At 41.0% G+C, this 22,670-nt stretch overlaps 2 protein-coding genes across 3 annotated transcripts in view; both read right to left on the minus strand.

Moving 5' to 3' along the window:
- Positions 1-22,670, minus strand: part of LOC119474418 — an 813,351-nt gene that overhangs the window by 158,879 nt on the left and 631,802 nt on the right. The window lies entirely within an intron of this gene.
- LOC119504372 (mitogen-activated protein kinase kinase kinase 7-like) overlaps positions 1,652-22,670 on the minus strand; it is a 22,865-nt gene continuing 1,846 nt past the window's right edge. The window contains exons 2-14 of one of the 2 annotated variants that reach the window (XM_037796462.1): positions 20,887-20,997; positions 19,318-19,383; positions 18,798-18,843; positions 17,572-17,710; positions 15,184-15,308; positions 13,757-13,885; positions 12,989-13,119; positions 11,734-11,818; positions 11,473-11,603; positions 11,233-11,377; positions 9,002-9,063; positions 6,826-6,941; positions 1,652-2,925 (exon numbers count right to left, since the gene is read on the minus strand). In XM_037796462.1, the coding sequence (XP_037652390.1) occupies positions 2,754-2,925; positions 6,826-6,941; positions 9,002-9,063; positions 11,233-11,377; positions 11,473-11,603; positions 11,734-11,818; positions 12,989-13,119; positions 13,757-13,885; positions 15,184-15,308; positions 17,572-17,710; positions 18,798-18,843; positions 19,318-19,383; positions 20,887-20,997 (1,458 nt within the window). In that variant the 3' untranslated portion in view covers positions 1,652-2,753. Of the gene's footprint in view, positions 2,926-6,825; positions 6,942-9,001; positions 9,064-11,232; positions 11,381-11,472; positions 11,604-11,733; positions 11,819-12,988; positions 13,120-13,756; positions 13,886-15,183; positions 15,309-17,571; positions 17,711-18,797; positions 18,844-19,317; positions 19,384-20,886; positions 20,998-22,670 lie in introns of both variants that reach the window. The other variant, XM_037796461.1, reaches the window with a different exon arrangement.

Genomic DNA, 22,670 nt, shown 5'->3' on the forward strand with positions numbered 1-22,670 from the left:
AATGTGTTTTTTGAACATTAAAGCATGTAAACATGTTCTAGTAGAAACCCAAAATACAAGTATGAAGCTGGAAATTAAATGTAAATGTCCCCTTTAAGGCAGCGCAGTATATCACTGCGTCTGGTATTGACTGTTTTCCTGTCAGCTCCACAAGCTTTCATACTCGCACAAACAAGCACTGACAGCTGAGCAGCTATTTTATCACCAAACTGACCACTAAACTGTTCAGTCTGCTGAGGATGGAAATTATTGGCTGTATTCAAAACGGCCTACTACATACTACTGAGGAACGCAGTATGCAGTACATACTGCGTTCCTCAGTAGTATGCAGTATGTGACGGTTAAAGCATGTATCTAGCAGTATGCTAGGCCAGGCTGTAACCTTTAAACCAGCTCTTAAAGCACTGGACAAAAAAACTAACTGGTACCACTATTACAATATTATCTAACTATACAACTTTGATTTAGTTGTTTATGTTCTGTTTGTTTCCTTTATCAGATACTGCAGGTTTAAACTATTTATTCTAACAGCTCACAGTGAAGTGAGACAAACAGGATGATCAACGAGGGGAGACGGGAAATATAAAATATTGCTCAACAAAATTTATGTTAACTGTTTTTTCAGTTCCAGCAACTAAATAGTGGACTGATCTCCCTCCAGATATTACAGTAATGTTAAAAAGGGTCATGTTGTCTCAGCAGGTATCTCTCTGCCCCGTCAGAGGAGGCTCTTTCCCTCGCCACTCTGCTGCTCTGTAGCCGCTGTGTGAGCGTCACCGGCGAGCTACGCCCGCGGATTGTGGAGCTTTTCAACTCCAAAAAGGCAGATAAACACAGGGTGCCGTTAATTTATAATGGACATTTGTGTTGTGATATTTAAACAAAACTATCTGTCAACCAGGAAATAAAAGCTTCTCGTCTACAGACCGGTCTCTAGAGGGCTCCAGCCAGCTCATAGCGGTCTCTGAGCGTGACCGCCCGGCTGGAGAGGTATAGCGACCCCGGCAGGGGCTAGGCAGTTGTCACGACAGTTTGTGGAGCTTCTAAATTCCGACAACGGTGGAGCAATCTAATATTGTAAAACTGTCAAAATTCGAAATCTACACAGTTGATTTCCTGCCTCAAAAATGTTCAGAAGTGAATTTAGTGAAAAAAATAGCTACGAAAAATAAAAAAACGAGACATTTTTTAGCTGCTGTTGTTGTAACCATAACCTGTACCCTTCCAGCGCTTTGCATTGTGGGATACAATAGGCGAGGTAGACTGGTCCGATGCATACTGTAGATTTTGCTTTTGTTCGCATACTGCATACTACATACTACATAATGGCCAAATCAGTACGTACTGCTAGTAGGCTATAGTATGAGGTTTCGATTAAAGCCAATGTGTGACCTGTTGGTGATGATGCAGCTATTCTAAACTTCACACCACTTCTGACATGCTGGAGTAGATTTTAGTAAACTGGGTCAAATATGGAGAGTGGTATGTTTGAGCAGTAGCATTACAGTTTACCTCGGTGAGCCACTATTGTTTCACTGCAGCACTTCAGACTAAGCAGAGTTGAGTTATTCCCGCGTCCTGCTGCGACGGCAACAGGGAATCTTCCTTCACGCAATGACAGCAGCGTTCTAAATGAAGACAACTGACAAAATACTACAAATTTGTTTTACTTACTAAAAGCATATAATTGCAGTCTGTACATTTTAAAAATATCAGGAGAAATGTTTTAGAAAATAAACTGAGATGAAAAAAATTAACTGTACAAGAACAATCCTTAGGCAATGTGTGAAGAAATGCATTAAAAACAACATCCCAAAGTAACCCACCGTCGTAGAAATCACCACACCAAAGTGAGACTACAACACATTTCCTTTGACCCAAATAAGTGCAGTGCAGAATAATGTTAATATAATTCTGTGAAATATAACCGAGTGTGTAAAGAAATTAAACAAGATATATAGAAATGTCTGCCAGGTTCATTATTCTACAGTTATTTCCATTTCAAACAGCCGTTTCAACAAAGCTTTTCTTCTGCTCCGAGGCAGCGCGTCTCTGAAGCAGAATTCCTTTGGTAAGTCTTGTATTCACAGTTAAATTGGTTTAAAATGATACGGCCCACACTGTCAGTGCCTCTCCTCTTTTTCATAAAACACAATACAATGGGAGATAAAACTGAATATATAAAAGTAAGAATTTACAAATTACAATCGTAGTTACTTTTCAACAACTCCAAAAAAAAAGAAGAAAATACATTAAAATAAAACTCACTGGCTAAAAAGGCAAGTCACCTTCTGACCCCGCGACACCTGCTGGAGCTTCAGGTTTTTTTTTTCTGAATGAAAGTCCATCTCAGAGTCTATATGGATGTCATTGGTCCCACCATATCAACACCATGGTGAAATATTGAAATGAATATGACATTTTATGGTCATCAAATGTACGGAGGCCAAAACAGGACGTGGTAACTGCTATTTTTCACTGAATTATCTCATTACCTCAACATAACAAAAGGTGCTCATATTTAATTTTTGGAATTAATTTGTGATAGGAAATCCAAATGTTTGCTTTATACATAAATTGTAATTATTAAAAAGAAGAAATTTCACTTGTTTTCCTGGAGTGACAACACCTTGTGGGAGTGATCTTTTGGTACCGAGTATACAGTTCATGGAGTGATACCTCTCATCCGTCAGAGAAAGAGAACCGTAGAGTAGAAACACAGAACACAGAAGGAGACTCGGTGACTGCGTGTCCTAGCTGTGGTGCTGGTTCTGACTCTTGATCAGGCTCAGTTTGCTCCTCAGGCCCTGGCAGTAGGCCGACTTGCTGCTGTTGTCCTCAAGCAGCTTGCTGTGCTCCTGGATGAGTCGAGATGAAGTCTGCTGCTCCCTCTGGTCCTGCTCCAGCTCGGACATTAGCACCTCTCTGAACACGGGGAGCAAACACAGACATTTACTGTTACTGTCAGCGGATACTTTTTAAACTCTCACGTCTGAATAAGTACCCTGGTCATTTTTTACGTTAAAGTCACGGTAACGATAACACCTGCAACATATCTGAATCGCTTTCAACACGGCACGCAGATGAATGTACAGGCTGCAGCAGCACAAGGTAAAACATGAGAGAGAGGGAGAGATTAAATGCACGTCTTGTACCACCGTCTAAAATCAGAAATTTCTTTCCCTCTCTCTCTTGTAGATGAAATCAGCAATGTTGCGTATTCCATGTCTTAAAGGTCCCATATCACGCTCATTTTCAGGTTAATACTTGTATTTTGTGTTTCTACTAAAACATGTTTACATGCTGTAATGTTCAAAAAACACATTATTTTCCTCAAACTGTCTGCCTGAATATACCTGTATTCACCCTCTGTCTGAAACGCTCTGTTTTAGTGCATTTCAATGGAATTGCAACGGAATTGCATTGCTAGGCAACAGTTTCGGTCCATGTTTACTTCCTGTCAGCTGATGTTATTCACATACACTGCAACAGGAAATAAACTGGGACACATTTAGAATGTTTACATTTAAAACCGTGTAATGGTCTAAATATTGTATATTTGTGACATCACAAATGGACAGAAATCCTAACGGCTTGTTTCATAAGCGCAATTTCTGAATACGGGATGTGTGTATTTCTCTGTATATTGAGCGTTTTGATAGTTTAACAGTATTTATAAAGCACTTAAACCTGCTTTATAGTATAAAAGACCTGAAAATCTCACTTTTTAAAATATGGGACCTTTAAAGAACTACTTCAACATTTTTGGAATTACGCTTATTTGCTTTTTTTCCCTCTTGATCTCAGTGACATGAGACGTCATGGTTAGCTTAGCTTAGCATAAAGACTGGAAGCAGGAGGACACAGCTAGCCTGGCTAGCCTCTAAAGATCACAAATTAAATCAATCCATGCACAAACAGAAATGTAAAAACGTCAACGTGCGGTTTTTGGGGGCTGCCGTTTTCCCCTTGCTTCCGGTCTTTATGCTAAGCTAGGCTAACAACGTCCTGACCAGGTGGTAACCTCTGAAAAGTGAAGCCAATGCAGAAGTGCCTTAAACTTGCATTCTCTCCAACAGCCAGCAGGAGGCGACTCCTCTGGTTGCTAAAAGAAGTCTGATTGTATAGAAGTCTATGAGAAAATGAGTCTGCTTCTCACTTGATTTATTACCTCAGTAAACATTGTAAACATGAATTTATGGTCTCAATCGCTAGTTTCAAGTCTTCTTCAATACAGCATGATGTTCATTTAGTAAATTATGGTCCCATTTAGAGTCATATAGACCATAAAGCAGGGGATGCTTTAGGGCGGGGCTACGTTGTGATTGACAGGTCGCTACTACGGCGTTGTCCAGTCTGGGAGTTGTCTGTTGTCTGTGTGAACTTTAACCCTTTCACAGTGTGTTTTCACTTCATCAAAGTTTACTGTAACATTTCGGTCGCCTAAAAAATGTCTTTGCTTAGATTCGGCTTCACCCTCTCGTGTCACTTCTGGTTAAAAAAAAACAAGATGGCGACAGCCAAAATGCCGAACTCAAGGCCTCTAAACTGTGTTCCACAAACCAATAGGTGACGTCACAGTGACTAGATTGACCTCAATCTTCTCATCTCACTCAGAAAAAAAACGAATAAGCCTATTTTCCCCAAAATGTTGAACTGTTCCTTTAAATGCAGAATTACAAAGACAGGGGAGCCAGCGGCAGTAGACGTCCTTGAGAATGTCTCGTGTATTTCAGAATGTTTTATTCTCCATTAAAGCTACACTAGGTCATACTTCTGAGGAGAAACCTGACCTGAAATATTATAACCAGATTACCAGTATTTTTACAGTATATTTCTGTTTACAGTACGTTAGTGAACTCTCAGGTCTCGTTGGGTTCAGTTTGTCTGGCCCAAGAAAAACATGCTGCATTGTTGCCTTTTTAGTTCCAGTTTGTCTTCACCGACTTATTACGAGTGAACACAGCAGATCACACATGAAGTCATATGACCTGACAGGTGACCCATTGATTGGACAGTTTTGGTGTAATATTACAGTGAGGATAGTTACTGTATGGCCACTATATTTCACTTACTTTTTAATGAGGAACTGTTCGGATCTGTTTGAACTCTTCACTTTCTAACCATAGACTGTATATAAGAGGTGGATGTAGTCACCGTGACGTCACCCATTGGTTTGTGGTTTTGAAGCCTGGAGTTGGGCATTTTGGCCGTCACCATCTTGTTTTTTTTTGGAGACAGAAGTGACCATATTTGGGCAAGAGGGTGGAGCCAAAGAGTATATAAGCAAAGAGATGAAACTCAGGTTGTTGTTTTTTTACAACAGCCGCTGCCGCCATTTTGGACTGAAAACGCTTATTATACTTAGAATATTTTATTGTTCAACACAGGCCATGCGGCACTTTGTAGGCGGATGTTTTACTGGGGTCCGGTAGGTATCTTTCAGTCCAAAATGGCGGAAGCGTAACTCTACTGCTGGGCGCTGATGTTGCAATGGAACGACCAATTGGCTTTCACTGCTTGGCTATACACTTTCTTCGATGGAGCTGGGGGAAGAGCGTGGCCCGGCGGGGCCACGTACCGTAAGCAGCTAACGCTAAGTTATCTGGTTGAGTTCTTGGTTCTTGGTTAGCAAAGTGCATCTATAAGTCATGGTAACTGTGACATTAATTGGGATGCTAACTCTGGCTAGCGAAAAACAGGCTTGTTTTTACGAGAAAAAAAGAAAATAACATCTAAAATTACTACTTTATAATATTATGACTTTATTCTCATAATATTACAACTTTTTTCTCGTAAACCTATGACTTTATTCTTGTAATATTATGACCTTATTCTCAAAATCTCAGATTTATTTTTTTTCCTCAATGTGGCCCTAATACTCGTACATTTTAAAAATCCACAGGGAGCCACTGGAGAGGGGCTAAAGAGCCGCATGTGGCTCCGGAGCCACAGGTTGCAGACCCTGTCTTAGACGGTCTGTTGTTAACTGCACAGCAAGCCATATTGTTTTCCGATATTTGCATGAGAAGTTCTCCAAAAGAATCTAGTTTTTTGTACCAGGCTGTAAACATGTTTATTTCTGCTGTAAAGTTGGGAGTTTTAACATGGAGGTCTATGGGTATTGACTCCCTATTGGAGCCTCAATGGCCATTTGATGAACTGCAGTTTTTGGCACTAAAGCGTTGGCTTCATTTCTCAGCACCGGAGCACTCACGTACATACATGTTACCATACCAAACTTATACAGTAGGTTGTTTATACTGATCACTTAGGAGAGTACATCCTTGACAGTTCATGATCAGCAGATGGATTTAATAAAGGAACAATAATGGAATGGAAATAATAATAGTTAAAGGGAACCTATTATGCTTATTTTCATTGGATACTTGTATTTTGGGTTTTTACTAGAACATGTTTACATGCTTTAATGTAAAAAAAATGCGCTGATTGGTCAACTGAACCACACTTTTCGGACTCCGCTCCAGCTGCGCTCTAACTAGCTTGGTTTGAGGGCTTGCCAAACTAGCCTTTAGGCAAAATGTGTTACTTGGTGACATCACCACGTTACGGAAGAAAAGGTGGGACTTCAAGCGAGGCGTTTCAGGCAGTTCAGGAGCAGTAACTCCCTTTGGTGAGAACTTTGGGCTTGATAACTTTGCAGACATTTTACATGCACAAAAAAACTATATAACACACTAAAGGAAAGGGGAAAAGCACAAAAGCATAACAGGTCCCCTTTAATATTATATCTACTATTACAAAATCCCTAAAGCTGCACAGAGTTCAAGTAAAGATAATTATGAAAAATATGACTTGACTTACTTCTTCCGGAGGAGGTCAGCGATCTCTGCCTGGACTTTAAGGTAGTCCTGAGCCATCCTGATGTGCTGTTCAAACACGGCCATGGACTCTTTGGAGTTTGGACATGGAGCCAGGGGCTGAAAGCACCGGGACGGCTCAGTGATTAATACACCGTTCCATAACAGGTTTCATCAAGATCAACATCAAACAACTGGATGAGAGGAATACTGTGAAAAGCTAACGGTAGTATCAGAGCAAAACCATGGTTTAGACTGAATTTGAATACCAACCTCTCAAACTGTTTAGTTCAAACTACAAAACAACTAATTCAACGACCAAGAAATATACAGTAACTACTACGACAGTAAGTAAATGGTTCAATGAATCATCTGTCAGATTTCTGATTCAGCATGAACAATAATAATTCTGAAGCTATAAATGTTCAGTGAAAGAGAAAAGTGGACAAAAACAAGAAGTGAAATGCATTAATATCAGGTCCAGCGTGTCCACGATGTGTATCAGTAACTTATTAAACAATAAACACGGATAAAGTACTACATGCATTCAACGCTGGTCATTACTGTTCTTTACTACTGTGTGTGCTTTGACATACATGTCACTGATAAAAAAAATAAAAAATAAATAAGTATATGCATCAAATTTTTCTGTGGAATAAAAATCTACGTACTGAAGCAGACCAAACTAGAGAGCTCTACTGAGCCATGTTCTAAAGTTATAAAAAATAAATAACTGATCACATAAAACATTTCTCAATAATAGATATAACATGCAACAGTCAACTGTGAGATATTATTATTATTAACATTTGTAGCAGCAGTAGTAGTACTTTTTATCGATTTATCCATGGCTTTTGATACTGTAGATCACACAATTTTAGACTTCGCAGTGTTGGATAAACTGTCCTTTGGTTTAGTAACTATTTATCAGGCAGATCTCAGTGTGTGCAAACAGAAGGCATCATTTCCAGCTCCCTTAATGTAACTAAGGGTGTGCCACAGGGATCAGTCCTGGGACCACTTCTTTTTATTATATATTTATATCAATGTCTTGGTCAAAATGTCCCCAATGGAAAATTCTACCTTTATGCAGATGACACTGTGATTTACTGCTCTGTGTCTTCACCAGACCAGGCTCTCTGTCAGCTATAGCATGCTTTTAATACTGTACAAAGCACCCTGTGTGGCTTAAAACTTGTTTTAAATGCTGACAAAACAAAACAAAACTCATGCTGTTCTCAAGTGTAAAATCTAAACCACTGAATCTCCCATCTGTCACCACTTTCCAGGGCTCTGAGATTGAGTCTGTATCTCAGTACAAGTATCTTGGAATTGTGATTGATGATTCTCTGTCTTTTAAGCCTCACACTTAGCAGCTGGTGAAAAGTTGAAATTGGGTTTTTATTTTAGAAACAAGTCTTGCTTTTCCTTCGAGGCCAAAAGAGGCTTGTCGCTGCCACCTTTATGTCTGTGCTGGACTACGGCGATGTTATATACATGTATGCATCTTCTCAGAGCCTACGCACACTGGATACTGTCTACCAAGGAGCACTGAGATTTACTGTATTACAAATTTTAAAGCCCTTACACACCACTGCTCTTTGTATGCTCGGGTAGGATGGTCTGCCTTGTCCACCCGTAGACTGAACCACTGGAGTGTTCTTATTTATATGGCTATTATTGGTGTGCTTCCATCTTAACTACGGATCTACATCCTTCAAAAAAGTACGGGAAGGTACTGTCTTCGCTCCCAGGACTTAATCCTACTAACTGTCACCAAAGTCCGTACCGAACTGGGAAAAAGGGCTTTCCAGTATGCTGCTACCTCTTCTTGGAATCAGCTACAAAATGACCTGAATCTTCGAGAGCTGGTCTCACTGAATGTCTTTAAAGTGCTTCTAAAAGACTCGGAAGCACATCTGGCTGCAGATGTTTTGAATGCTGATGAATGTTTTTTGGATACCTTATGATTCTGTATTTGTCTTCATTTTAAATTGTTATGTTTGTTTTATGTCTGCAGCCGTCTAACTGTGCTGCCGCCTATCTCGGCCAGGACATTCTTGGAAAAGAGATTTTTAATCTCAATGAGTTTTTACTCCTGGTTAAATAAAGGTTAAATAAAAAATAAAAAAGTAGTATTAGAATGTAAACGTGAACAAAAATATGTATTTTCAACGTACCTGCAACTGGTGATCCAGTTTCAGGCAGGCCATGGGAATGGAGCCGTCTAAACCATTGGTAGCTGAAGACACACACACACAGTCATTGTCACTGTAAAAGAGCTCATGTAGCAGGAAGCACACACACACACCTGCACACATACAAACAGTGGTAGGTTGCACTGTAACGCCCCTTAGTGGTGCAGGGTGGGCAATGCAACATAACTCAGAGGTATCACTGTGTGTGGTCAGACTCCTGATGAACTCAACCTGCTGAATAAGGACTCAACGAGAAATGAAAGTTAATAGTAGAGATATCGATAAACATCCCAGGTCTGTCATATGTATTTTCAGTCAGACTTAGATTGTAACGAAGTGGCGGATGCATCCGCAGACAGAGTGTGTGCTGGCTCCTTGAAAAGAAGACTCAGTCCAAACCGTGTGAGGTCAGTCTGTGAATTTGTGGCTAAATTGTTCCACTAATAGTCAGTGGTCATGTCTGTAATGTTAAATCCATTGGTACATATCCACCAGGTCCGGCGAGGACATTAGGGGACGCGCTGCTCCACTCAACTGGCCGTTCAAGCGGTGACGTACCCTATCGTGGAATGCACCTGATTGGTCCCTGGTTTTCTGCCCACTGTTTCAAACAGGAAACAACATGGCGGCCTGCTCGTAAACTTTCTGTTATTCCGTCTAAACGATCCACCAAAATCTGCTTCTGAAAACTTTTTTAAGCCAGAAATAGGCACTGCTAAATGTTGTTTAATTTTAGAACTAGATCGTCTAGTTTGACAGCTTGGTCCAAGTTTCATGAGCCAGACGCGTTGCGCTGGACATGAATGAGTCATCCACTGGCTGTTTACTGCAAGCGTCAAAAGAACTGCTGGACTAACATAAAACACTACACAGTGAATAAGATTCAAAAGCTGTAATATAGTATATACAGTCAGACACAGGAGTAGGCTAACGTTATCGGTTTCATTTTACAAGATACCGGTAGATTAATTACCGTTAGCATAACATCAGCTGGTTTATCTTTGTCCAGATGATTGTGTAGTTGGTATTTGGCTTGTGGATCTTAATGTCATATATCTACCCGTTTGTAAACTGGACTTCGGCCTCCAAAGATTAATGTATTTTGACCTGCTGACAGATGTTCACTAACGCCAAAACACATCAGTGACTGTAATGGGTGGCAAGCTGTCAAGGTCCTCCTAATTTGTAAGGATTGATACCATTAAAGAGGCAGTAGGCAGTATGTTTTTGGCATCACTGGGCAAAAAATCCCATAATAACCTTTCAGCATATTGTAATTCAAGTGTTCTGAGAGACTTCTGCACCTCCTCATGGAATCTAGCCCGTGACGGGAGACTTTGACCAATCACAGGTCATTTCAGAGAGAGAGCGTTCCTATTGGCTGTACTCTGGTCATGTGACCGGAACTTGCCGTTCCTTCAAGCCATCTCAAACTTTCTCATTTTACAGCTAAACCGTGCACTAAAAGGTGATTCTGAAAACACGTGAGGAGAGAAATAGGCATTAACGTAACAGAATATTGATTCATATTTGATCAGCGCTGCCTAGTTTGACCGTTTGATCGGAGTTCGCGAGTGATTGACAGCCGGCTCTCATAGACGGCAGATGGACGGCAGACCTCAGATCATCTCTTACTACTTGTTTTTTCTCCGGTCTTTTAAATCTTGCAGATGCCCGGAGGACACAGAGGAACATGATTTTTTTCAGGTTACCTGTTTCATGTACTACATTTTTTTAATCATATTGGCTCCAATCTGCCTACTTCAGCTTTAACTAACTTCAATTTGGTAATATGTGGCCCCTTTGCCTGTCAGCTTCTCTTTATATGGGTATTTCTGATGATGAACCATTGACAGATGACAGATGAATAGACCGGTGATATATATAATGATAGTCTACCGTAGCTCCGTACGCTACCCTCCAAAAAATGGCCACGCCGCCCCAGAATGCTCTGCGATTCCCTTTCCCCATGTAAGTGATGCGGGACAAAATCCACAGTCCACAGTCCACTTGTTCCGTGCAGAAATATACTCCATCTCATGTTAATATGAGGCTTCAGCAGGCTGAGTTCATCAAATCAAAGTGGGTATCTTCCAAAGTTGACAGTAAAATGTTAAAACGGTGTATAATGAACAACTTTATAGACTGCTGGTGGATTTCGGTCTGACTGCAGTTTCAGTCTGAGCCGTTATCCTTCTCATGAGGCTCCTTACCTGTGGGACTAAACGTCATCCTCAGCTCTGATTGGCTGGTGGTGGTGGTTATAGGGCTGGTGCAGAGCGTGGGGCTTTGGGAGCGTCCTGGTTGACTGTCTACACTGGACACCTTGGACACACCAGTGTTACGCAACGTGGCAGTCTGCTGGGGGAAGAAAAGAGATTGACATCATAAAGTTGGGTTGGACAAACAGACAGTATGATGGTGTACCGTCAGTGTTGATGGTGTCATATTACCTTTGAGGGTTTAAACTGGAGTGGAAATTTGGCCTCAAAGCTTTTCAGGGTTTCTTCTCTGCCGACTGAGTTTCTGTGTTCTGCGTTGTCGTCACTCCTGTTACTGTTGATGGTGTAGTCGGCGTACGAGCCTGCGGACAGCAAACACGGACTCATGACAACGCTCTCTCTGCCTGCAACACGCAGTGAGTTCAACCCACATGGACATTTTCTTGCATTTGACAGAAACAGTCGTGCATTAGTCAAAGCTGTGACGGTCACCTGTGCTCGTGGCTGATGAAGAGCCGCTTCTGTTGGGTGAAGACTGGTGAGGGAGCTTGAGCGGTTCGTCAGAGCCGGGGAAGTACTGGAAGATCCAAAACACACCAGACGGCACTTTTCAGAAAGAGCTCATTACAGTCCCAACAGTTGGAACAGTTCCAACACTTTGGGAAATACACTTATCCTCTTTCTTTCCCAGAGTGAGAGATAAAAATATAAAGTCTGTGTGTTAAGTACAGACTAGTTAAACCAGGCTTATTTCAGTAAGTCAGGTTTATTTTCAGGAACATTGTGTTTCATAAAAGAGGTTTAAATAGATCTGACATAAATCACCATGGAAACTAATCCCTCCAGTCCAGACTAGCCTGGCCCTGGTCAGGTTAGTTATCAGGTTTAGATCAGGCTGCAACCTGTGTCTTAAACATGTATTCTCTCTAATATCCAGCAGGGGGCGACTCCTCTGGTTGCAAAAAGAAGTCTGATTGTATAGAAGTCTATGAGAAAATGAGCCTACTTCTCACTTGATTTATTACCTCAGTAAACATTGTAAACATGAGTTTATGGTCTCAATCGCTAGTTTCAAGTCTTCTTCAATACAGCATGATGTTCATTTAGTAAATTATGGTCCCATTTAGAGTCAGATAGACCATAAAGCAGGGGATGCTTTAGGGCGGGGCTACCTTGTGATTGACAGGTCGTTACCACGGCATTGTTACCACGGCGTCGTTACCACGGCGTCGTTACCACGGCGTCGTTACCACGGCGTCGTTACCACGGCGTCGTTACCACAGCGTTGTCCGGTCTGGGAGTTGTCCGTGTTTTCGTACTTACACTTGCTATTTTGAGTGCATAAGTGCATTCACACTGACAAGTATGTCAAAGTGCATTGTGAGTACCCGCATGTTGTATTCAAAAATGGTCAAAACGTTGTGTGGAACGCTGGACACTTCTCACTCTCAACGATCGCCATCTTTGCTACGTAGCGGCAGGGGACGGGCCACCAGCCTTTATGCTTTCGGCTAATATCGAACTATACAAATTGAAGCTATACATGTGTTTTTTTTCACTAAGTACCGCAGCTGACTATCACCAGAGGATCCATGATCTTTCTCTCAAAGTGTTGAGTTCATCTCTGCTTGTGTCAACATCTTAGCTTTCTGCCGGTGGTTCTGTTTGTTTTTGCTGTTAATTAATGTTAATATTTATTCTGTACTTAACATTTTAGGGGGAGTAACAGTACGTGTTGGGACGATACCTTCATCAGATGGCTCATGGTGTTCTTGACCTCCTCCATGGACGGTCTCTGGCTGGGTTCTTTGTCCCAGCAGCGGGTCATCAGGGTCTCGATGGGCTCTGGCAGGTCTTTGATCAGAGGAGGCCGCGTACCTGCGTCACAGGAAACAGTCAGTCAGTCAGTCAGGGGCCTGGAATGTCTAAGGGTGCTTTCACATCAGGGACCCAGGCCCGGGTCCGAGTACACTTGTCCCCAAAGTCCAGTTCGATTGATTAGTGTGAACGCTCCGTACCGTTCTCAGGCACGGTTTGTCGATCCGTACTCGAGTCCACTTGAAAAGGTGGTCTGGAGTACGGATCATGTGGACTCGGGTACGGTTCGCATCAGGTGTGAAAGCCAACCGTACCGAAACACGGAAGTGGACCGCTATTTAACGCGAGTAACGTTAGCAGTCAGGGAGTAGTTGTGAAAGGGCAGGCTTTTTGTAACGCCGCCGGTCTCCTCCGAAATCTGTATACATATAAAACTGTTTCATATCTATGTCTGTATCTGCGCGCAGCATGAGCTGATCTCATCCTCTGAACTGCACGGCCGTGGGTGATAAAGCAGGAAGGCAGGCGAGAGGTTCCGTAAAATATAAACAATAGTGATGGGGTTGAGTGATGTTTGTTATTTTATTTTTTTTTAAAAAGGGATCAAAACTGATGCAGCAGAACATTACAAGAAACAAACAGATCATCAAAGCGGTTGGTATCATAGTTGTAGTTGATGAAAGAGGATTGTGCTCACCTCTGTGGACAGCCCACATTATACAGAACGCAGAGCCACCGATCTCATCAAAGGGTTTCTTGCGTGTGATGACCTCCCACAGGATGATGCCCCAACTGAACACGTCACACTTCTCACTGTAGTTGCTGCCTGAGGAACACACACACACACACACACACACACACACACACACGCACACACACACACACACACACACACCAAAGTCAGATTTATTGTCTTCACGACTTTAAATTCACAACCAGCAAAATGCAGGTAAATTGAAGCTCGGCTGGTAACGCTGTCATGTCATGAACTGAAGCACATTCTACAAAAACTGCAATGACAATGTATGCAAGTGTTTGTAGTAATTACACAGTATCCTGTAAGCTAGTCACAACACTGGAGTTGTTCCTATACTGATCGGAAATGCCTCCAATACAGCCTATAAAGCTGGATCAGATATCAGTGAGTGTGCGAGTCTATGCCCGATCCGTTCTGTACAGGTGCAGCTCACTCCTTAGCTACTTCCATCATCAGCTTCAGAAAAAAAAAAAGAACAATTGCTGCGTCCTAAATCGATAATGGAAGTAGCTAAGGAGTGAGCCATCTCGCTTTTTTCTCGTCTCTGTTGAACGTCAGTTGCCGGACCTCGCAAGACAGAGAAAGTTCTCTAACAAAGTTCATTTTCTCCTGATTTCTCGGTCTGAAAAATTACATTTTTGTGCCAGAATGTTCAGAAGATATATGGCTTGTGTCTTAAAGGGGCGCTGCAGTGGCGAAACCCGCATGACACAGATACAGGAAACTGACTCACAGCGGACCGTCTCCTTTCTGAACTGTCTCATAACTCTAACGTTAGCTAGCAACAGAGCTAGCAACATGTGAGCAATTTGGCAACATTTTGACTCTACTACTACTTCAAACTACATAATAAAAAGAAAGTTCTAGGTCAAGGGTTGAACCTGAGCTGGGCCAAACAACAAAGATAGTATTCATATCACATCCACCAGTAAAAGGACTGTCAAATATGTATTTAACTTTTACTAACACACATGTTATAATGGATACACTGACTCATAATCTGTTAGTTTATCAGGAAAACCTTTGATTCGTGAAACTCAGAGTAGCTGGAAGGTTTGAAATACCCACTAGCAAGTTAATAGAAAACCCTACTTTTAATACAATACAGCTCATCCAACTGATCAAAGTCACTGCACCCTGATAGGCTGAAAAATTTGGCTCCTCTATGTCAAGTGCAGTACAGTCTTTGGAGATTAAATCCAAATTTAAATAAATAAATAAATAAATAAATAAATACAGACAGACACTGGTTGTTGGAAACAAATCTTTACCAAATATAATAAATAATTAAAAAATAATAATACTGATTTAAGCAGCTATTGGCTTGAGCTCCACAACGAGAAGTGAAAGTGGTGTTTGTAGCTCACCTTCAAACACCTCCGGTGCCATCCAGGCTGCACTGCCTTTATTGTTGGTCATGTAGGTCTGAATATCACAAGCCGTTCCAAAGTCACATATCTTCAGCACGGTACCACGAGCCACGAGCAGCAGACTGGAACAGAGGCAGTGGACGGGGATTAAAGACTGAAGATACATGTTATACACTCTGGACATACTGTTAATACTTCAACACAACATGTTTGTGAATGAACATTTTGAGTTTAGATAGAATACCTTGGTAGGTATTTGGTCATAAAACAAAGTATTGGACAGGACCATGAATGCCATGGAAATCTAGAGGTGTAAGAAAATATAGACACACGAGTATCGTGATATGTTTCGCGATGCTGTATCGATTCTCCAAAACGATGTATAGATTTTTAATTAACCTCTTAAGATCTAACGTCCCGCCGGCTGACCCGGCTGCCATTCTGTCTTTCGGAGGTTGTAGTGGGCTCAATTTTAAAGCTAGAGTGAAGATACTGGTATCATATGAAACTAGAAAAAACCTAATGAATCCATTGATACCAATTAGGGATGGTCCGATCGGGTTTTGCTCACACCCTCTGACTCGCCCGTGCGTTAGACTCCTTGGTCCGTGTTTCAAGACGGGTTCGGGTGGGTTGCAGACATCGCCGCAGACGCCCTGGGGGCGCAACGCGGTTGGGACGCACTAAGGACAGTTCGCCCCGAGTCTTTCCAAGCCGACATAGAGCCGGTCGCGGCGCACCGCCTTGTATGCGGGACTCCCCAGCCTGCCGTGTGTCGCTCACACCCTCCAGCTGGCTGTTAACGAGGGTCTTTTCGCACAGAGAAGTACTCGTATCGGTACTCGGTATCGGCAAGTACCCAAATGTAAGTACCTGTACATGTACTCGGTCTGAAAAAAGTGGTATCAGTGCATCCCTAGTACCAACCATCGCATACTTGCATGTCACAAAGGAGGTTAAATAACGCTCCAAACAAGAAAGAAAACTGGCATGTCCATTTCCAAAGGGGTGCCTTGACCTCTGACCTCCAGATATGTGAATGTAAATGGGTTCTATGGGTACCCACGAGTCTCCCCTTTACAGACATGCCCACTTTATGATCATCACATGCAGTTTGGGGCAAAACACATGCAATATAAATGTGTTATTGTTTAATATTCTAAAATGGTGTGTTTGAATATTTCTGCATACTGGGGTCCCTAAACAGTCTTGAATTACATAAATTGGGTATCACTGTAACGCTGAGATTCTTGTGGATCCAATGAGCCCAACTGTCAGTCCCCATAGTAGACATTTCACATTGTGACTTTTCTTTTCAGATTTTATACATATGGTGGTGAGTCTTTATTCTATGACAGTTTTCCTAAAATTACATTTGAAAAAAAAAAAGCTTACAGTATCACAATATATTGAATCGTAACCCCTCTATGATGATACGTATCGTATCGCCAGATTCTTGCCAATACACAATCCTATGGTAATCCATCCAATAGTTAATAATTTATGACTTTATAACCATAGAAAGTTTTTTTCTCATAAATTTGTGATTTTTTTCACCCCTAAATTTACCACTGTAATATCAGAGAATATCCAAGTTTTTTTTGTTTGAAAATTTTAAATCACTTTAATTCCTATTTTTTTTTTCTCGTAGATTTGTGGCTTTAATTTCAAGAGAATTTCTTGTCTTTAGTTGTTGAGATATTTCAGTCTGGCCCAAAGTGGTGGACGGACCAACCGACGGGCTAAAAAATGAAATAAAAAAAAGGACCTACAAACTACTAACTACAAAAAAATAATAATAATTTATTGTGAATGTTAACAAGGTAGTTTCCAGTAAATAAAGGGCTATATTTTTGCACTTGCCTCTATTCACCTTTTTACTTAAATCTAAAAATGGAGGATAAATCTACAGGGAATTTTTCCTTTTACAGCAAAACGTGTGTGTTTATTTTTTTCAGTTGTAGAGGCCATAAATCTTGTGTGTATAGCTCATTTCCATAAATGCTTTTCCCCCTTAAACATGCCTCTAGCTCTGCAAGGCCGACAGCATGAACAGGCTCCTATTCTTCACCTATCAAGCAACTGTTTAACTGCAGGCAAATACAATGAGCCGGTCATATTTTGCAAGTTGACTCCTAAGCCACAATTACCCAGAATCCCCCTTCTCTATACAATCAGCAGATAATGGCCCCTTTGCACAGCTACAACATACGCTCATTGGTCTTCCAGGGTGCCGAGTCAGATCAGGAACAAAGTAGCAGTAGAAGTAGACCATCTCAAGTTATTGGTGCATCATTACAAACCTTTTCATTTAAAGTGTCTTTAAAGCTTCTCGTGACTTTAACTGTGTACCCTGTCTATCTGTTGGATCATGAGGAGACTTACTTTGGCGGTTTGAGGTCCCGGTGAATTAAGGCCTTTGGCTTCATAGAGTGCAGATAGGCGACTCCCTCGGCACACTGCAGACACCAGCTCATGGCGTGGGACGCTGTGTAGTTTGCCTGTGGGTCGGCACTGTGCAGGACTTTGATTACGAAACAAACAAGAAGAGAAGCACAGAATGAGATTATGACTACATGAACACAAACATGGGGCACTATCATTTCAAAGCAAATATGAAATCCATTTAGGAACTGTTGTGTACGATGAGTGTGAACGGTATCATTGGTGTGGTTTTGTGTTTATACAGTTACTGATATATATATATATATGTAATAAACAAGTATTTATTACGACGGTGTATTAAGGCCATTGTAGATAAAAAAAAACTAAAAAAAACATTATGAGGGGTGTGGGGTAATATTCCGAAAAAAAACTTAAAGCTTAAAGTCACAAATTTATGAGAAAAAAAACTCAGATATTCTCTGAGATTGAAAACACAAATTTAGCCACCATCTGAATTTGGTTGCTCCTAAAGTAGTGTTCTTATGGTAAGGACGGCCTCTGAGTGAGGCAAAGGTCCGGAAAGATACATTATACGCGTTTTCCTTCATTTTATTTCTCTGTTCCTTTATGAACATAATGCTGACATCGGTAAACAGTTTACTTTATCCTCATGTTAGACCTGTTGTAAGATTTATTTTGCCGATATAAATCCTAAAATTGCTGTCTCCGATGTCACCTCTGAGCGAGGCGAAGATCCTGAAAGATATATATACATGTTTTCTTTCATGTTCTTTCTGTGTACTTTTATGAACATAAATAAATACTTATAATTAATATAGTTTAACTCTGCAGCTCACGTTACTGCAGTGTGTTTAACGGTGGCCTCTGTGGTGTGATGAGGTTGATCCAACCCTGCAAAGTGAAGCGATGTGGATCCTTGACAAAAAAAACAACACCATTTTTCTGAGTTTTTTTCTCGTAGATTTGTCCCTTAAATTTCTCAAATTTTTTTTTGTTGTAAATGTATTACTTTAATCACGTAAATTGGACGTAGATCTTTTCTAAGATTTTTTTCTCGAAATATTACCATATATATGTCATAGTATTATATACTATTTTACAAAATAAACAACGAAACAATATAATTACGTTTCAGAGAAATGAAACGGTGTGACCATGAGTGACTTTCAGAAGAACTGAAACAAACTGACATAAATATGACTTACGGTTATATAGTGAGCCACATTCTGCATACTCCATGACCAGACACACCTGAAAACACAACGACAGGGTCATCTGTAACTTCCTCTAATCTTCACATTTATTGTTCAGCCACCTGCGACTACCTGACAACATGTTCATACTACAAATGAGATGATGGGCTAAAAAACGGTACCACTTGTTACATCAACAGCCACCACATGTGGTTCATAGAAATGATTGGAAGTTCCAGAAAGTGAGTGTGGTGATGCCTGGTGGCACTGGAGAGGGACACTTCAATGGAGAAATACTTTTATGCTAAAAAATAAAGAAATCAACAAATTTCATCTTCTAAATCGGTTGTTAATTGGGACAGTTTTGGGATGGCTAAACTAAACTAATCTCATCTTAAAGTCTGGTGATGAGCTTTGAAGTTCATTCAGGAAGTGGTTTGTCTTTTAGCACACACATCATAAGAGAAGGGCACTGATATGTCCGACGACACAGGAGCTGTTAGCGTCACAGTGTTGAGGGTCGGATACTCACTGGATTGTCACAGGAGCCGTACAGCTTCACGATGTTGGGGTGACTGACCCGGGAGAGCTGGCGGAGCTGTGCACAAACAAGAAACACTTCTTATGAATGAACACATGAATCTGTCTGTCTGAGTGTGTTTTACATACTGTCTGAACATGTGTGGTGGATGTTGTCAGGTAATGATATTTAAAACTTATGTAATAAATGTATTCATGCTGTGCTCCAGCATGTGTGAGAAAACAAATAGCATGTGTGTGTCTGTGGTGTGTTCATGTGTTGGTATAAAGCGCTAGACAGAAGTGGAACATTCATGACCTGGGGTGGGAGATATGGATTAAAAGCATCTACCATTGGATACGCCATTTTACATCATAATATCAATATATGTATATATATATATATATATATATATATATATATATATACACACAGTACTGTGCAGAATTTTTAGAAACGTGTGAAAAAAAATGCTTTAGTTCCTTTAAAAATAATGCCAGGAACAGTTTTTATTTATTTTACTCCTCCATGCTTCACTCATCCTTGTAGCGCTCTCCAACCCTAAACTGCCTTCTGTTCAGTCCAGAGCACCTGCTGCCATTTACGCTCTTTCTTTAACAGCATATGAACGAATATGGGATGCGCCGACTTATCGGCCGAACACCGGTATTGGCCGATATTCGCCTGGTTGACTTGTTGACATTCGCTGATGGCAGTGGCTGATGTTTATCTGTTGTGTTGCATCAATTTTGCGCAAGCTAAATGTTCCGTTACTAGCCCACTAGTTAATCGATCACAGATGGCGTACTTCTCTCGTACAGATAAGAAAAGTAAAAATGCTAAAATGGGTCGCCAAATATACTCAGGTGGTCGTTAATATAATATATGGGCGGCCCGCCCGAGTAAAGTGTATGTGTGAGAAACACTGCTGATGTTTCTAATCGCTTTGACATTTAATTTAATTTCTGCTTCACAAAACTAATATTTTTGTTGGGCTGTGTACTGAAACACTCTTCTCATTGAGTAGGTAGTAGTGTAGCAGGTAAAAGGTTTTTGAAGCACTCATTAAAAAAAATCTTTTTCATTTGAAAGAAGGTGATATTAAAGGTTGTTTCATAAATGTGTATGATTGAATTTGTGCTCATCAAATAACAGCAAAAACTAAATAAACAGAAACATCGGCTATCGGACAAATTGTTATTTTAAACATCGGTATCGGCCTAGAATTTCACAATCGGTGCATCCTTGTTATAAATATAACGCTGGAATATTTTCAAAAGGAGTGATTCGAAATCTAAAATAAATGTCCTGTTAACAAACTAATGCAGAAGATATAAAATAACCGTCTGAGAAACATCTTAAGTGCCTAAATCTCTTTCACAGTACTATGATATAGTAAAGTTCCTGGAAAATCTATTGAGAAATAGAAATCTTGCACAGCACAGCTATCTCCAGTAACAGTTCCAGGGTATTATTGTAACAGTGGGATCTTTGAATAATGCCAGACGTGTGAAGTAGGAGGCTGCATGGCTGCAGGTTTCATGTTGCACAGAGCAGAACAACGAAAGGCGTTCACAGTACCTCAACGAGGAAAGCGTTCCTCTCATTCTCACTCTCGATGGTCTTGATTGCTACATCCTTTCCTTTCCATATGGCCTTGAAGACAACTCCAAACGTCCCTCTGCCAACAGCCTGCAGAAAGACAACATGACCATATAAAGACGGGTTTACACCAAAAGTTCCAGGACTTTTAGTCCCTGGAACTACTTTTCAAGGAACTAAAAGGTTCCTTCAGCTCACTGTTGTCTGTGTTTGTCTCACTGCAACGACGATATTTACTGATGAACGTTGGATGCGATGAATGAAAGGCAACAGAGAAACATGTCCATAGTAAATCATCGGTTGAGTGTTTGATGGTTATTTATTTGTGATTTAGAACGTAACGGCCATGAAACAATCAGAAAATAACTTTTCTTTCTCTCATTCCCAACACCGATCTCTCTCTCTCTTTTTCTCTCTCTTTTTTCTATGCATTGGAAGGCCGACAGCAGAGCCTAACTTTACTTTCAATGTTATCAAACAAAGAAAAAATGTCCTCCCCTTGTCCTAAAATGGTCCAAAATGGATACTAAAGTACTTCCTTGTTTATGAATGAAGCGGTACAGTTGAAGCAGCAGCGCTGTGTGTGTTTGTGTGTGTTTGACCAATCAGCGACAGTCATCCCTGCAAACTCCACCCCGAAAGTACTACCCCACGATCAGGGCCTTTTTGGGGGTGTAAAGGCCCCATAAAAAGTCCCTGGAACTTAATTTAGACCCTGGTCCCTGCAGTGAAAACGCAATGATGGTGCCGTCAAATGGGGTCGTGTTTACTGTGTTTACCGCGTTCACGAGAAGAGTCCATATGAACGCCCCCGTCATGTGGTATTCACTAAGTGGAAAGTTTCTGAAAGCTCAGAGTTCACCAGTTGTGACGTGTTTGTTGACGTTGTCAGAAATGGCGGAGGCCATGGAAGTTCATTTTTCGGTACATAATAAGTGAATATATTGTCATTTTAGTCGTATGTTGTAATTCTTCGTTACTGTAGAATATGTCAGAAACTGTTGATATTCCCAACTGCCTCATCTTTTTCCTCATTATGCCTTGCATTTACTGCATTTTATTACATGGCTGTGTATAATACTAGATTCTGATTGGTCAATCACGGCGTTCTGTGGTCTGTAATTTCTGTATAACAGACCGTTGCTATGTATAACAGACCGTTGCTATGTATAACAGACCGTTGCTGTGTATAACAGACCGTTGCTGTGTATAGCAGACCGTTGCTATGTATAACAGACCGTTGCTATGTATAGCAGACCGTTGCTATGTATAACAGACCGTTGCTATGGGCACAGCTCTGATGTTGGACTCTGGTGGACCATTTTTGTGTCAAAATATTGATTTCTTCAGTAAATAGCCGTGAACAGCTAGCGGGTCATTGTTGTGAAAGAATCCCCTTCAGCGCGAGGAGAGACCCCTCCACTTCGCCCCTGTCGGTGATTCTTTCCCAACATTGACCGGCTTGCTGTACATTAACCCTCACATGTTACCTGCTTGCTAGCTTGCTAAATTGTTAGCCTCTGTGGCTTCTAGACGCCGACAGTAACAGTTAATATGTATTACAGTATATCGTGTACACGACTTCCCATGTTGTGTGTACAGCATGGGAAGTCGTGTAGATAATATACGTGGCATTCAAGTCGTGAGAAGACTGTTGCTAAGCAACGGCAATATTAACGTTAATGTCGGCATCTAGAAGCAATAGAGGCTAATAATTTAGCAAGCTAGCAAGCAGGTAACACAATGCAGGAAATGCAGAGATA

The sequence above is a fragment of the Sebastes umbrosus genome, chromosome 16, assembly GCF_015220745.1.
Source record: "Sebastes umbrosus isolate fSebUmb1 chromosome 16, fSebUmb1.pri, whole genome shotgun sequence".
NCBI classification, from domain to species: Eukaryota; Metazoa; Chordata; class Actinopteri; order Perciformes; family Sebastidae; genus Sebastes; species Sebastes umbrosus.